Source organism: Seriola aureovittata, chromosome 11 (genome assembly GCF_021018895.1).
Source record: "Seriola aureovittata isolate HTS-2021-v1 ecotype China chromosome 11, ASM2101889v1, whole genome shotgun sequence".
Taxonomy (NCBI): domain Eukaryota; kingdom Metazoa; phylum Chordata; class Actinopteri; order Carangiformes; family Carangidae; genus Seriola; species Seriola aureovittata.
In genome coordinates this window covers 818,568-835,320 of record NC_079374.1, presented here as the reverse complement: position 1 = coordinate 835,320, position 16,753 = coordinate 818,568, and the positions used below count along the sequence as shown (strand labels likewise).

At 42.8% G+C, this 16,753-nt stretch overlaps 1 protein-coding gene across 1 annotated transcript; it reads right to left on the bottom strand.

Annotated features, from left to right (window-relative positions):
• Positions 1-335: 335 nt before the first annotated feature.
• On the bottom strand, positions 336-16,301 carry LOC130177735 (thrombospondin-type laminin G domain and EAR repeat-containing protein-like). Its single transcript, XM_056389662.1, has 15 exons — positions 15,568-16,301; positions 13,821-13,885; positions 13,577-13,738; positions 13,265-13,497; positions 12,888-12,978; positions 12,615-12,768; positions 9,811-9,942; positions 8,996-9,113; positions 8,797-8,911; positions 6,599-6,779; positions 5,384-5,442; positions 5,060-5,236; positions 1,262-1,440; positions 1,060-1,161; positions 336-980 (listed from the first exon to the last, which is right to left on the bottom strand). The coding sequence occupies exons 1-15, from the start codon at positions 15,641-15,643 to the stop codon at positions 827-829; spliced, it is 1,998 nt and encodes a 665-aa protein (XP_056245637.1). The 5' UTR covers positions 15,644-16,301; the 3' UTR covers positions 336-826.
• Between the last annotated feature and the right edge of the window lie 452 nt (positions 16,302-16,753).

Sequence of the window (16,753 nt, the reverse complement as noted above, 5' to 3'; positions counted from 1 at the left end):
AAGACACTGAAGACACTGAAGACCTTGAAGACATTAAAGACCTTGAAGACATTGAAAACCTTGAAGTCATTGAAGACCTTGAAGAACTTGGAGACACTGAAGATATTGAAGACCTTGAAGACACTGAAGACCTTGAAGACATTGAAGACCTTGAATTCATTGAAGACATTGAAGACCTTGAAGAACTTGAAGACCTTGAAGACCTTGAAGACACTGAAGACACTGAAGACCTTGAAGACATTGAAGACCTTGAAGTCATTGAAGACATTGAAGACACTGAAGACCTTGAAGAACCTGAAGACCTTTAAGACATTGAAGACCTTGAAATCATTGAAGACCTTGAAGACATTGAAGACCCTGAAGACACTGAAGACCTTGAGGACACAGAGCTTCACTTGACTTTATTACAAACCCAACCTTCAGCAGGTTTTGCTGTGAACCTGAATGAGAGAGTAGCACCTCATTGGACTTTGTGCTGAAGTCCAGTCCCACCAAGACAACGATCCTTCTCTGGTTGTCTCACATTAACATGTTTGTCTTTGTCCACTGGAGGGTGCTGTCCTTATCAGCAGAGCTTCACATGACTTGACCTTTTTATAAACTCAGTTAGAGAAAAGTGCTTCATAAATAAATCAAGTTGATAATAATTCATTTCCAGGTTGTAGAGAGCTGAAGAGGTTTGAGCTCCAACAGAATCTCAGGATTTAACTCTGAAGACTCAATTCTGGAGAAACATAGACGTCAACAGTTTTAAGGTTTAAAAGTCAAACTCTCCGCTGAGTGTTTTCGCGGGTTTTTCAGTCAGAGAGTCTGAGGTGGATTTAGCTCAGTAGGTCTTGAGTCTAAAGACCTTGCTGAGCCTGGAGGTGGCGCTGGAGTAGATGAGGAAGGAGCCTTCATCAGTGCTGAAGTGTTCCCAGTCTCTGCAGCCGAACGTCGGCAGACTGTGGACTGGGACAAAACCCTCGTAGCCCTGCCACCTGAAAATACGAAAACATAAAGAGATGAAAACCTGGAGATACAGAGTCAAACCTGCGACCCTGGACAGGAAGTACCGACCTGTAGACCACGCTGTTCAGAGAGTACGAGGTGCCGTCATAAGAGTTGGCCACCACCAAGAACTTCTCGTCTCCAATGGTGAAGAACTCCCAGTCCACCGCACTGAACACCACAACAACCACAACCACAACAGTTCAGATCTGGACATTCACAGTGAAACCCGTCTACCTAACCCCCCCGGTGTGATGGGTGGGTGGGTCACCTGTGTGTGAGGATGTCCTGGAAGCGGATGAAGGTTTGTGTGAGCGTACTCAGCTCATACACGGTGGAGTTGATGCTGTAGGGACTTGGGCCGCGGTCTGAGACCCTCTGACTGTTGGCAACAGCAAGGAAAAACCTGTCGCCGATCTGAAACGCCTCCCAATCAGTCGCTCCTACAGTCTGAGGAAAGAGGACAGGACTCAGAGATGACGACTGACTGTTACCAAGGTAATATAACCTTTTAAAAATATAGAAATCAGTTCATTCATTAAAACAAAATGAAGCAGCAGATACTTTGATAATCGATTAATCGCTTCAATAAGGTTTTTAAGCAAAAACTGATCAGGTTCCAGAAAGAAGTTTCTCTTTGTCGTATATGAAACTAAATATTACTCATTGCATCTTAAAGATGAAGATAAAGATGATGACAGGATTTTTTTACTGTTTTTTTTTTTACTTTTAAAAACCAAACAATTAATCACCTATCAAGAAAATTATCATCAGATTGATCAATGATGAAAACAGTTAAAGTAAAGCCTCTCGGCCCAGTGAAATCAGCAGCTACTGGTCAGACCAGTAACCGATAAACCAGGTGAGCCACGTTTTTTGCAGTAAAAACACAGTTTATTTTGGTCCTTAAATTTCATAAATAATGAAAGACACTTGATCATAGTATCAAGATTTGACACTGAAGCTGCAGCTTGTCACTGTTTCTCTTCCATGATAAAAATGAGCTTTAATCACAGACTCAACGTCTTCACGCTGATTTTACAAACGTCATGAACCAAGAGAAGTCGTCTGGGATCATTAGGGTCTGAGATCTTTTTTCTGATGGTGATAAATGAGGTTTGAGTCCAACACCTTTTGTCACTTTGGGCAGGTGTGCTGCATCAAGATCGACTAAAGACTGGTTGAATATCATCATCACATGTCAGCTCTCAGCTGTGCTTTATGTTACATGGAAAATACTTAGATGTGTAGAATTTACAGAAAAGACAATTTAATTTGTAAATTTACATTAAACATGAAAAAATAAAATATTCACTGAACATCACGAAAATGTTTCAGAGGAGACGGTTCACTGACGGACTCTTCCTCTAAAATCCAACATTTGATCATTAGTTTTAACATTTCACACAGGATTATTACTCTTTAAAAATCTACAGTCTCTAAATTCACTCAGACATCGTGTTTGTTCCAGGTGTAATGACTTGTGCTGCCTCTAGAGGGCGCCAGCCTCTAGTCCGAACCTGTGAACCAGTGTAAAGTGTGTCTGTAGACCTGGCCCACGTGGTGTCAACAGTCTGCTGCTGATCTGAGACTTCGTCAAATTAAAGGTTCATGAAGCTTTAACGTTTTTTGTGGTTTTAAAATCCAATAAAAGTCTTTCTTCAGTCAGATGATCCGCCCTGACAGACGAGTCCAAACAGCTGTCTGCAGCTGGAAACCCCCTCACACACACACACACACACACACACACACACACACACACACACACACACACACACACACACACACATTAATTACACTCCTCTGGTTTCCTGCATTCTAATTGGAGGCTTTCGTTTCCTTCATGAATGAACTGAAGAGATGAAATGAAAAAACACATTTTCATGAATCTGCTTTCATGCGAACGTCTGTCATCATATTAATGTTTTATGGCTCTTTGACCTTTTTACTGCAGGACGTCCTGCTTCACACTTATTACAGGAGTCAGTGAAGCAGCAGTAAACACCTGAGACCTGCTGCAGGTCTGACGGGTCCGGTTTGGGCCACTGAGGAAAATCATGAGGTTCAGAAAGTCAAGTTTCTCTTTCTTTGTGTTTCATGGTTTGTTTTGTTAAAATGATAAAGTCTGAAGTCAAGACCAACAGCTGAGTCCCAGATTAGTCCAAGTCCAGATCTTCAGTCGAGACAAGTCAGAGTCAAGACATTAACTAAGTCTAAGTCCAAACAGCCGGGACGGTGAGACAAGACATGATGGACAGAACTAGAGAAAAAGAGACAGGACGCCAAAGCTGACGGTCATTTTTTCATAAGAAGCAAAACTTTTTTCCAACTCTGGAAAAACAGATCTGCTTTCATCTTGTAAAACCTTGGAGAGACTGAACCTCAGGTCTGTTGTGAAAGCAACAGAGGATTTAATGGTTTATCGTTTTAAATACTAAAAAGTGGAGTTGAAGGTATTAGTTGGCCCTTCATTCAGTCTTGAGTTTCTCCTGGGACATTTAGTGCATCACCAGGAGTAAATATATAGACAAGGTCACTGTTCCCCTCATCCTGTTAATGGGCAAAGAGCTCGTCTAAAGGTCAAGGTGTCGCATGTGGGTTGAGTTTTTAAGTTTAGGTGTGTTGTGTTCAAGGACATGTGTGTCAGTAGTAGTGGGGCTGTATATTGCGTCATATGTTGCATAATTCTGCTAATGGCTGTAAAATAATATGAAAATCCAATAAAGACATTGTTCAGGACCTGCAAGTTTGGAGATGCTCAATTATCAATGTTATTGACTCCACCTGTCAATGATCAATATTATGGCTGATTGCTGTATATTTCATTTATGGAAAGTCAATATTTGTTCATACATTAAATCTGAGTATCAGGAGATTCTTACTGACTCCTTCAGATGAACTCAGTTTCCTGCAGCTGTGAGTCAGCAGGTTATTTTTACCTGTGTGTGATTAGTGGTTGATGTCGTCATGGCGTTCTGTTGTTAGCGTCTGATTCACTGTGATTACTGTCATCATGTCTGTCTGCCCTGAACTCACCTGTACAGGTACACTGGATCAAACAGGAGAAGAAGAACAAACAACAACTGATCTATCTGCTGTCAGAGTGGAGATGCTACGTTTGTCCTGAGGGGGGCGCTACAGAAATGTAATCTATAAAACGTCCCATCAAGACGGAAGGTTTTGGTGCCTTGTTTTTCATGTGTTTCTGTGAAGAACAACAAAACAAAGAGTTTGTAGTTGTTCAGTTCAAACAGTTTTTCTCTAATCAGGAGTTTAATATTAGAATAAACTAATTATTAATTAATTATTGGAATAAAAAATCTGTTTATAAATTATCCGAAGATTCATATTTCATAATTACAATAACTAGAATAACAAAGATAATCTCAAAATTAGGAGAAAATTTAGTTATAGTTTATATAGTTATATAGTTTTACATAAGCAGATCTGAAATTATAATAAAAAGCTCATAATTAAAATAAAAAGATCTAATTATTAAAATAAGACCAGATTTCATCATAACATTAAAAAGATATCATAACTACAATAAAAAAGATCTCAAGTTTATTACAATTACAACAAACAGTAATTATGAAAAAAATTGCATTTTTAAAAGCAATTTTTAAAAACTACTTAAAACATAATTCTGATTAAAAAAACAATATCTCTTAATTATGAGTCTTGTGTCATAATTTGGATAAAAACGATCTCAAAAGTACAAAAAAATATCACAATTATAAGATTTATATTTTATAACAAAAACTCATAATTACATAAAAGATCTTTTAATGATAGCAACAAAAGCTCTTAGAGAGTTAACGTCTTAAAAACAACTGTATTTATTTTTCTTTGATAAATGTTTTATCTTAACGTCTCGTTTCTGTTTGTGGTTCAGTCGATGTGGTTTTCATGTCCCACAGGAACTAGAGGGCGTCAGAGTCGAACATTTTCAAATCCTAAATAGACGTAACAACAAGTCACATGATCTGAACGTCACACACAAAGTCCTGGAACCAGATGTTGACCAGCCCCTGACCTGATCTACCACATGAAGATGACAGACACTGACCGGGATGTTCTGGAAGGTCTGGAAACGTCCGTCCAACCAAATGTAGACGGTGGAGCTGATGCTGGTGGTCTGACCGTCGAAGGTGTTGGCAACCACCAGGAAGTGGTACGGTCCGACGGTGAAGAACTCCCAGTCATATGCGCCAGACGTGGACAGAGTCTGGTTCACCTCGAACATCTGAAGGGACAAGAGGAGGGACAGGAGAGGTCAGAACAAAGAGGACAGACCAGGACAGGAAACAAAGAGACAGAGACAGCATGAGAGAGGACAGGAGAGAGGACAGGAGGACACAACAAGAGAGGACAGAACGGGACATGTCCTTACCTTAGTGTCCTGGTTCCACCTGTAGATCACACTGTGGATGTTGTGGTTGGAGTCTTTGGCTGAGGACACACAGGGACACTGTCACAATCTAAAACAGCTGAAGAAGAAGACAACAGTAACCCCCCCCAAGCCCCCGTCCATCACCTCTGTTATAACGAGAACCATTGTTTGTTACAGCGGCAGGAACAAACGGGTTCTTCTACGTCAAGTTACAATCTGTAACTTTCCCACAATAAAATGTCTAAAATCAATGAGACCTATGTTATGTGTTCTATGTTCTGTGTTATGTGTTCTATGTTCTGTGTTCTGTGTTCTATGTTCTGTATTCTGTGTTCTATGTTCTGTATTCTGTGTTCTGTGTTCTGTGTTCTATGTTCTGTATTCTGTGTTCTGTGTTCTGTGTTCTGTGTTCTGTATTCTGTGTTCTATGATCTGTATTCTGTGTTCTGTGTTCTGTATTCTGTGGTCTATGTTCTGTGTTCTGTGTTCTGTGTTCTATGATCTGTGTTCTGTGTTCTATGATCTGTATTCTGTGTTCTGTGTTCTGTGTTCATGTGTATCTACACATGAGAGTACAAACAGACTGTGTGTGTGTGTGTGTGTGTGTGTGTGTGTGTGTGTGTATGTGTGTATGTGTGTGTGTGTGTGTGTGTGTGTGTGTGTGTGTGTGTGTGTGTGTGTGTGTACACAGTACACCTGCATAAGCTGTGTCTCTCTCTCTTTCTTTCTCTCTCTCTCTTAATGGTCAGATCATAAACAATCTTTCCTTCTTTTCAGCTCAGATCAATGAGTGTGTTTTATCTTCACAGGAAACACACACACACACACACACACACACACACACACACACACACTTCAGAGCAGGTGTAGGTGTGTTTGATGTTAATGGTTCCATGAACTCTGATTTCACAGACGGACGAACATACAAGTTTTCACACAGCTGATGAGGAGATACGAGCTCTCTCCACTGTTCAGAAAGCTCATATCTTCAGGAGGAAACCACGTATCTCCAGAAATCTCCACAGTTCAGGAAGAGCCCTCATTTAACCTTGTAACTGTTTGTCTGGTTCTATCAGCTGTTCCTGCTGTTGCCTTCATCGGGCCGAGTCGGCCGTCCCCGATCGACGCTCTGTCCTGACCCTCAGACATCTTGACCCACCCAAAGAATTGGGTCATTCATTTATATCTAAATTATGTCTTTCCTGTTTCCTGTACCTCGTCTGTGATTGGCTACAACCAGGAAGCTGTGGTTGTGGATTTGGAAGGCCTCCCAGTCCAGAGCGCCATGAGTCTCCAGAGTCTGATAACGAAGGAAACGTCGCCACTGCGGATTCCAGCTATAGATGACGGACAGCTCAGGCTCCGCCTCCCTGGAGTTCGCCACCACCAGGAAAATCTGAGGCAGGAAAAACATGACATAGCACTCGACACAATTAGTTCATGTTTTATCCATATACCTTTGGACACTAACTGTATATGTGGATACCTGTTACTGTTTGTGTTTTTCTCTCTCCTGTTTCAATAGGACTTTGTCTTCATGCTCAAAGGTTCATAAAGAAGTGGTTTTCCAGTTTAGTGTGGGGAAACAATCCAAAACATTTGAGATCAACTGGAACATTATTCCAACTTTGAATTCAACTCTTTTGGAAGTCAGGACGCTTCTCTGTCTTTAGTGGTCTTTCTAACTGGGTTTACCTTTGACAGCCCCTCTTCTGTATAACACTGAATACCTGCAGAGCTTTATTTTAACACCTGTTTGTGTGTGAACTTCCTATACTCTACAAACAAGACAATACAATGTCAACAGGTGAGTTCAAACAGCTGCTGCTTTGTTTGTTCTCTCTTTCTTCTCGCTCCCGCTCCTCTCTCTGAGTGAACACACTGTATCTACAGTTCATCCTGAGTCAACCACAGGCCAGAGGTCACATGATCAGAGGTCAACTGGAGGTCAGAAACAGCTGTAACAGTGGAAGCAAGGCTGGTGTTAAAAACCAACTCCCCCACCTCCAGGTAACTGAGACGGGGTTCCAATCCTTCTGTAAATAAAATGGTTGATGAAGAGTCAAATTGGCATCAACACAAAAAGATCTAGGTCTATCCTGCTGTCAATCAACACATCAGTAGCCCTGGTTCTTACAAATAAAATGAGCTCTTGTAACTAAGCTAAGCTCTTTGCATGTTGTTGTGTGATCCAAGCACTACTTGAGGATCATGGGGAATGAAGCTGTACAAAGTTTACTAAATAAATGTCTGTTATTTATTGGTAAAGATGCCTGAGGGAACTCTTCAAATTCAAGGTGTTGAGCTCTGATGTCTCTGAAGTCACAGAGGTGAGTGAGTTCTATATGTTTCCACATGTATTCACTTCAAGTAAATCTTAATTTTGAAATGGTGCTGGGGACTATTGGAGAGATGTTTGTGATTCAACAGATCATTGAATTATACTAAAAGTAATCAGTTCTAAAACTATAACACATGTAGACGCATTTTTTTTCTCTAACAACGTGATGCAGCTCTCACCTTGTGATGCAGCTCTAACCACGTGATGCAGCTCTAACCACGTGATGCAGCTCTCACCTTGTGATGCAGCTCTCACCTTGTGATGCAGCTCTCACCTTGTGATGCAGCTCTAACCACGTGATGCAGCTCTCACCTTGTGATGCAGCTCTAACCACGTGATGCAGCTCTCACCTTGTGATGCAGCTCTAACCACGTGATGCAGCTCTAACCACGTGATGCAGCTCTAACCACGTGATGCAGCTCTAACCATGTGATGCAGCTCTAACCACGTGATGCAGTTCTAATCACGTGATGCAGCTCTCACCTTGTGATGCAGCTCTAATCACGTGATGCAGCTCTAATCACGTGATGCAGCTCTAACCATGTGATGCAGCTCTAATCACGTGATGCAGCTCTAATCACGTGATGCAGCTCTAACCACGTGATGCAGCTCTAATCACGTGATGCAGCTCTCACCTTGTGATGCAGCTCTAATCACGTGATGCAGCTCTAATCACGTGATGCAGCTCTAACCATGTGATGCAGCTCTAATCACGTGATGCAGCTCTCACCTTGTGATGCAGCTCTAATCACGTGATGCAGCTCTAATCACGTGATGCAGCTCTAACCATGTGATGCAGCTCTAATCACGTGATGCAGCTCTAATCACGTGATGCAGCTCTCACCTTGTGATGCAGCTCTCACCTTGTGGAGCAGCTCTCCCCTTGTGGAGCAGCTCTCCCCTTGTGGAGCAGCTCTCACCTCGTGGAGCAGCTCTCACCTCGTGGAGCAGCTCTCACCTCGTGGAGCAGCTCTCACCTTGTGATGCAGCTCTAATCACGTGATGCAGCTCTCATCTTGTGATGCAGCTCTCACCTCGTGGAGCAGCTCTCACCTTGTGGAGCAGCTCTCACCTTGTCATCAATGGTGAAGTGTTTCCAGGCTCGAGCCTCCTGAGTGCTGATGTTCTGGTACAGCTGGAACGTCTCGTTTCTCCATTTATAGATACCTGAACCGGACACAGAGTCCCTGCCGGAGGAGACGTGAAGGTTACCATGGAGACGCAGAGGACACTTGCCTGACATGAGATATGTCCCAGAGGTGTTTCAGTACCTGTTGGCTGCAGCCAAGAACAAGCCTTCACAAGGGATGGAGAAGACCTCGACGTCAAAGGTTTCTGAGCTGGTGTACAGGTCCTGGTAGTTCTCTATGTAATCCAGACGCTCCTTGTCTTCAGACACATGAGACACAAACAAGTGACAGAGGTGCGGTCCAGTATTTAATCATAGGGGACAGATAAACACAGTGAGGTTGATCTGGTTTTTACATCAGAAAACTCTGAACCCCACTCAGCCCACAGCTGGCATATTACTGTTAATATTGTTATATTATTACCAATATCTTATGTGTTCTAAACAAAACTAAGTATCTGGATATTAGTGCTAGTGTCTTATAATAAAACTACAACTTTATCTCGTGATCTTTTTTTTTAAATTGCAGCTTTTCTTATATAATTATGACTTGAACTCATGAAACGACTTTTTCTCATAAAATTTCATCATCACCCCCTCATATAACTTCATCATGAATTGTGACTTATAATTAACTATAAATGACACCTCTATCTCATGATACAACTTTTCTGTAAAATTACAATTTAATTCTGTTTTTTTTTCTCAAAAACATTATGTTTTCACAAAACATTTTCTTAGATTTTCTCATAATAACTATCTCACAATATGACTTTTCTCAGAAAAACAGTACTTCATTGTTGTAATGTAATGTAATGTTTTTTTTTTTTTTACATTTTCCTGTAAAATCACAACTTTCTTATTGTTGTCATAGAAAATTCACAACACAACAATGTGTAAATATTACAACGTAAATATTGAGTATGTGGAATTTGTTTGATGGACTCTCAGACTCACTCTGCAGCAGCGTCCTCCACATGAGTCCGTCACAGATGAACAGGCCTTTCCTCTGAGCGTTGAACCACAGCTGGCCCTGTTCTGCTCTTGAACATGGAGGAGGATTTCCCAGAGTCACTCTGGCTTCTGCCTCTAAAAGACAATCACAAAAACCAACAACCAGTCTTCATGAGCTCTGTGGAGGGTTGAATCTGAACAGCTGTGAGCTGTTAGATGAGTCAGTGTAACTACAATATTTCACTCTGAGCTGTGGTGAAGTAGAAGTTTCCTCCACCACTGCAGACACTGTGTGCAGTGACAGTGATGCATCATTAACTCTGATGGAAAGTCCCTTTCCTGTAGGAACAATACTCTCACAGTGACAGACCTTTTATTACTCGTCATTTCAGCAGCTGGATTGACACAGTAACTGTATCTGAGAGTGTGGATGACAGAGAGAGGTGAACTGACAGCTCTGAGTTAATGAGGCAAGAGTAATGAAGGTCGCTCCTTCAACCACACGTCACTACGAGCAGACAGAAGGAGATGAGTCTATCATTACACATCAGTCAGCATCACCTGAGGGAGAGGGCAGAGACAGAGCGGCTGCTAATGAGATTTAACTTCTGATTCACCCCAAAAATACACAACTGTACTTCAACATCAGGACAATCAAAACCTCTCACTTGAACTGAACTGAGCAGGTATGACAAGATAGTTAATGTTATGTTCCAACAACCTGCAAGAAACGGCTCTGAACCTCCACCTGTCTGTCAGTGTCAGAGATGTAAGTTAAAAATCTGTAAATCTGTGGTCATCCATCCAAAACACCGGTCCCAGATCTCACTGAGACTCGTCCACCAGCACCTTATCTGGAGCTTTATGCACCAAAAACAACATATGGCAAAATTCAAATTCTCACATTGTGACTGTGACATGTCGTCAAACCAACAAACCCCAGATAGCCTTGGTCGTTGGCCCGAGTCTGGCCCGTATACTTCCACATCTGGGCAAAGTCCGACTGATTTTCTTTGTGAGTGCCAGAATTGGTCCAGATGTGAAAGCAGCATCTGACGGTCATGCCGTATCTGGGCCAGATTCAGGCCGTGGAACCGAGTGTTTACTGGACCAGAAGAAAACAAGCATGGGGTCCAAGTATGGGCCGGATTTATTTTGCTACTTGGGACATGACATGACGCATTTCCCAAACTTTGTGATGCATGAAAGTCAGTGCCATGACCAAAGCTTGTTTATGGTTGCTGTGGATTGTCTGTGAGAGGGCTTTTTCTGAATTTGTGAAGGGGGTGTGTCCAAGTTAAAAGGGTTGTTAAATTGCTCTTTAATCTCCTCAGAGAGAGAGAGCTGTGTGACACAGGTGAGCGGTCAAACAGCAACAACTAGCTACCTGCTGTTTTTACCCCGACAAACCAAAGGAATGCCAAAATGCTAAAATGTAAGCTGCTAGTTTCCTGCTTACAGTGGTAGGTAGGAGTGTTTTTTCTTGTGAATTGCAGGAATAGTTTTGTCTCTTTGGGTGTTGAAAGATATTCAGATATTTCAGATAAATATTCAGCTTTAAAATCTCACAGCTCATTAAATGTTTTTTCTTTCCTTCAGACTTCATTTATGAGTCATGGCAGAAAGGTTGGGAGAGATCGGTCTCAAAGTTCCTTACATCTCATCATCGAAATACAATTTCCCTGGAAGTAGAAACATTCAGTCTTCAGATGAAGAAATGAAAAGTCTGAAGTCAGCTTCATTGTTTCTGCAGTGGATTCAGCTGTGAGCAGGGACGTAAATCAAACACACCTCAGACTGTTCACCTGACACAGGTTTATATGAACTGTGAGTCATACAGAGTCAGAACTGACTGAAGGGCTCATCTAGACAAACTACCTCTCTAAGCCTCAGGCAGCGCACAAGCTAATGTTTAAAATACACTCAATCGTTTATGGAAAGTCTCATTTGTCCTATGTCGTCCTCTTCAGAACAAACAAAGTGTCTTGTTTCTCATTCTGTTTTCAAATCCACCAGAACGCCCTGTCAAATCTGGCAATGTAATTTCTTCTTAGCATATCCATTGAATCAGATGTTACTGAATAAGAGTTGGCCCAGTTTGTTGTTTTGGTGAATTCAGCTTGTGTGAAATCACCAACTATATTTAATATTTTCACAGGAATCTAAAGTTTTACACCACCAGGACGTTTAGTCGAGTAGAGCTTGAGCTTGATGGAGCTCGGCTAACATTTCCCCCTTGTAATCAGTCTTAATGCTAAGCTAGGCTAAACCCTTCCTGTACCCATCTCTGCACTCATCACTGCGCTCAAACTGTAAGAAAAGTTTATGTAGTGAAATATTGTGACCTGTATGATGTTCCCTGTTTGACCTTACACTGATGTCATGGCAACACACATCAAACAGCAGGATACACCTTGACTGTCAATCCTACCGCCAGCTAAACACACACACACACACACACACACACATTAGACCAGTATCTGTAAAGGCCTGTCAATCACAAACAGAAGCAGGAAGCAGCTCTTACATCTTGTCAGTCATTTACAGGCTCATGTTACTGAATCACTGAAACCATCACAACCTGAGGTTTACAGTCCAAACACACACACACACACACAAACGTCTGTGTGTTCAGGTCTAACTAAGTTTGGACTCTGAATGGAGGACCACCTCTGACCTCTGACCTCATCCACAGTGGAAAGTGGTTTTAAAGAAAAGGTGTGTGAAGTGTTCAGACATGTTTATTAGTGTCTGTTGCCATGGTGTTTGATGGCATTTTGTTTAGAGAAAGCTCCTCCTCTCCTCACCGTATGGGTAAACTGGTCCGTGGTGGTCCGGCTGGAGTGGAGTGGACTTTAGGACCCGGGGGACAGACAGCTCGGCCAGACTGGGCTCAGAGGACGGACACAGTCTGGGCGTGGCATCGGAGCCAGGAAGTAGAACCAGCTGACGAAGTAAACCCTGAACACAGACAGACCAGTGTGAAGCAGACTGGGTTAACTGGGAGGTAAACAGTCAGAGGACAGCAGGACCCTGAAGGTCTCAGCTGACTGAAGTCCTGATCTGGATCACAGACTCACTGAGAAACGGCCCCTCCACCTCCTCCTGCTGCCGATGAAGAACCGGGCCCCACTGGTGTTCAGAGTGCTGGGGAAGGGCTGGACCTGTTTACTGGGAGACAGGAAACCAGTTCACACACCAGTCTGAGCGCGTAGCACTGAAGCTGGTCTCTCAGGAGTCTTAGCTTTGGCACTGATCCTGAGCCATTACAGACCATAACAAACCAGAGGAGACTGAACCAGGTGAGTTAGTCTGAACAAGGCTGAATAAAATCAGGCTAAAATAAAATGAACATAGTTGAACTACTGAGGACTGAACTGGACTGAACTGGTCTGAACTGGTCTGAACTGGTCTGAACTGGTCTGAACTGGTCTGAACTGGTCTGACAGTGACTCACAGCTCCAGAGGAAGGCCACAGTCGACGGTCAGTGTGGCATATGGTCCGGTGATGGCCAGCACCATAGTGTGCCAGCGGTTATCGTCCAGTCCCACATCCATAAAGCTCAGCCGGCTCCGCCCACCAGCACCAGGAGGCGTGGTCAAGAAGTGGAGGCGGTTCTCAGAGACACGTAACCCCAGCAACAGCGATTCAGACCGGTCCTCCACCACGGAGAAGATGTACTCATTCTTCTGGAACAGAGAAGAACAAGTTAGACCACACCAGACCACATTAGACCAGACCTGGTTCTACTCGGTTCTCCTGGTTCACCTTCCATCTCAGTCTCGGGATCTTGATGGTGGCCACCAATGAGAACTCAGCAGGGAAGTAATCACAGTTGGTGAAGATTTGTGAGGCGGGGAAACTCAGAGCTGTCGTCACGGCACCAGCCAATCGGAGACCTCTGGACCCTCTGGACTGAACCATCTGCACCTGCTTGGTCAAATCATCTGTTTATCTGCCACCCAACTTTTTTCATCTATCGCCCCTCCCTCCTTCCACACCTGTGTCCTACCTTCGTGGGCGGGGCTTGTCCTGGTCGGGGCAGGGCTCTGGACAGCAGGTCAAGAGGCAGCAGGTCTGAGGAGGAAACAGTTCAGCTTTTTAAACACGCGATGTAAACAACAGTAAATCTTTATAACACAGGCTACCATTCACACATGAGGAGAAATACCAGATTAAAACCTTTATGTGAGCACCCTGAATCTGTGGAAATATCTTGAGGATATCTGACAACATTTTAGGATCTCATAAAATGCAGGGATTGGTTGAATTTGTGATGAATTTCGTGATGACAAAATTGTAAGACTGCTATTTAAAAAAACATTTTTTCTTTGTTTTTGCAGCGTTGAATGAAGATGACACAGGTGCTGCAACTTCTAGAACAGGTAATGCGGTATTTAGACAAACTGAGACCAAATGTAGAAGGAGAGCAAACTGAGTCAGCTGACAGCAGCAGGTTAACGTTAGCTTTTAGCTGGAATTCCCCTTTAAGCTCCTCTGAGGCTCCGTCTGTTTTGTTGCTGCAGCGGGATCAATGGAGGATGAATGGAGGATGAATGGAGGATGAATAGAGGGAGGGGACGACACGCACAGAAACAGATCTCACATTTCAAAGACTCAGAAAACAACGAGGCACAAAGCAGCAGAGAAACGTCTGAGACACTGAACACACCATGAGACGGACTGAGGACTGATCTGAACACCTGATCTCAGAGGCAGAGTGAGTCGATGAGAATCTACAAAAAGATTCAGAGAGAAGGGAAGAAGCAGTAAAGCGATTCAACCTGTCACAAGGTTGTTGGACTTCACTGCTGATTTCACGTCACTGCGTCGAGCAGTTGTTGGTCAATAATTAGCTCCAATGCTAACTGCTGCTAAAACCGCAATGGCTCCTTTTTAATTTTCTGTTTCCCACCGACTCAATAAACACATCAGGTTTCGAGGTCATCTGTTTCATGCACCGACAATTTGTAAAGTTTGATTTAAGGTGTAAATCCAGTTAGCTTTTAGATCCTTATATTTTAGAATTAGCTTAAAAAACCTGACAGCGTAGAGTTAGCTTACCAGTGCAGTAATCTAAGCTTGGGTACAATTAGCTTAGCTTTAGCCTCTGGATTCAGTAGAGTTAGCTTATGGTTAGCTTCTAAGTCCGGTTAGGGTTAACATAAAGCGTGTTATATCAGACAGACTTGGCTGCTGGAAGGATTTTTTTCCATCTTTTGGTAGAGCTAGGGTAACAGTTTCTCTTTGCTTCCAAAGTGCTAAGCTAGCTAAATATGTCCTGGACAAGAGACTGAGAACATCTCAAAATGCCAGGGTTCCTTGAAATTTTTGGTCATGTGGGGGTAATGTGTTTGTGATGCTAACAGTTTGTCGTTAGAGATATAAATGTTAGGTTTTAGGTCCAATTTGCTAAGCTTGGGTCCATTTAGCTTAGAATGAACTTCTGGGGTCTTATAACCAGCTGACTACAGGAGAGATTGGTGACAAGCTTGTTCGCTAACAAAATACAGCTTGCAAGTCCGACAGACTTGGGATTTGCTGAAGGGGGATTTCTTTCTCTTTTGACGGAGCTAGGCTAACAGTTTCCCCCTCCTCCCAGTCTTTGTGCTAAGCTAGGCTAACATATTACTCACAGAGATGAAACTGAAGTCCAGAAACACATTTCTGGAGAAGATGCTAACAACAGATCCAGTGTGTCGGAAGTGGTGGAGTTTTTTTGATGGCACATTTAATATCTCACGCCGTTGTCCTCTCACCTGTGCAGGGTCTTTGGCTTCGGATTCTGGTGGCAAGCAGCACCCAGGTGAGAAGCAGGGAGCGACACGTCAACATCACGCCTGTGTACCGTCAACAGTGTGGATTTGATTCCCCCTCACCGGTCTGCCTCTCGACCTGTGACTCTCACCGTCATTTTCCCGCTGGTCTGAGGAAGATGACCTCCGTCAGGACAGCATCTGATAAGCCACCTGTGATTTTTCTTCTTCTTCTCTTCAGTCGATATTCAAATGTCTGTGGAGAAAAAAGAAAATCAACAAGACAAAGCTGTGATCAGGATTTGACAAAAACTCACAGGCAAAAACTCTTTTCAAACCTTTCACATTAAAACCAGATTTTACTGATAACATCAGGATCGAGCTGCTGCTGCTCATCATAAAACCTTCTCGAAGTTTGTGTTTAAAGTCTTAAATTCTGCAGCATCTTTAATGTCCTTTCTAATTGGACAAATGGAGGATCATGTGATCAAGATGTGTCAGCTTCAGTACTGATACTGATTGATAATGTAGCAGTACTGCAGTATAAAGACTAAACAGTAGGAGGCGCCTCAGAGTCTCACCTGGTAGCGCATGTGCCACATGGGTTTAGTCTTGACTGCAGTGGTCATCAGTTCGAGTCCGACCCTTTGCTTTGTGTCGTCCACTCTCTCGCTCTCTACCTGAACTTCCTGTCTCTCTCTCACTGTGACTATCACAATAAAGGCAAAAATGCCACAAAAAAGGATGAAAAAAGATGAAAAAAAAAGACTAAACAGTAACATGGACTTTCTTTCTCTCCTGTCTGATCTCTGAAGGATTTTCAGTTCTTCATCTCTTCAAGAGAATGATTAAATAGTAAATAATTCCTGTTTGACTGAAGGTGAAAACAAGTTTACAGCCCTGAATCATGTCTGCAGGTCTTCACCAGTAAAGTAGGTGAGTGTGTATATTTGTAGCCTGAGAGGTAAAACCCAGGGCAAACATCCAGTGGACCATCACACTGTAATCATTCATCTGTCTGACTGTGGAGCTGCAACTTACCAATATTTTCATTATTGATTTCTTTGCTCATTCATTTCATTACTCATCTGAGAGGCTGAAGCAGATTATTGATTATCAAAACAGCTGCAGAGTAATTTTCTGTCACTCCACTAATCAATTAATCAGAGGATTGTTGCAGCTCTAGACG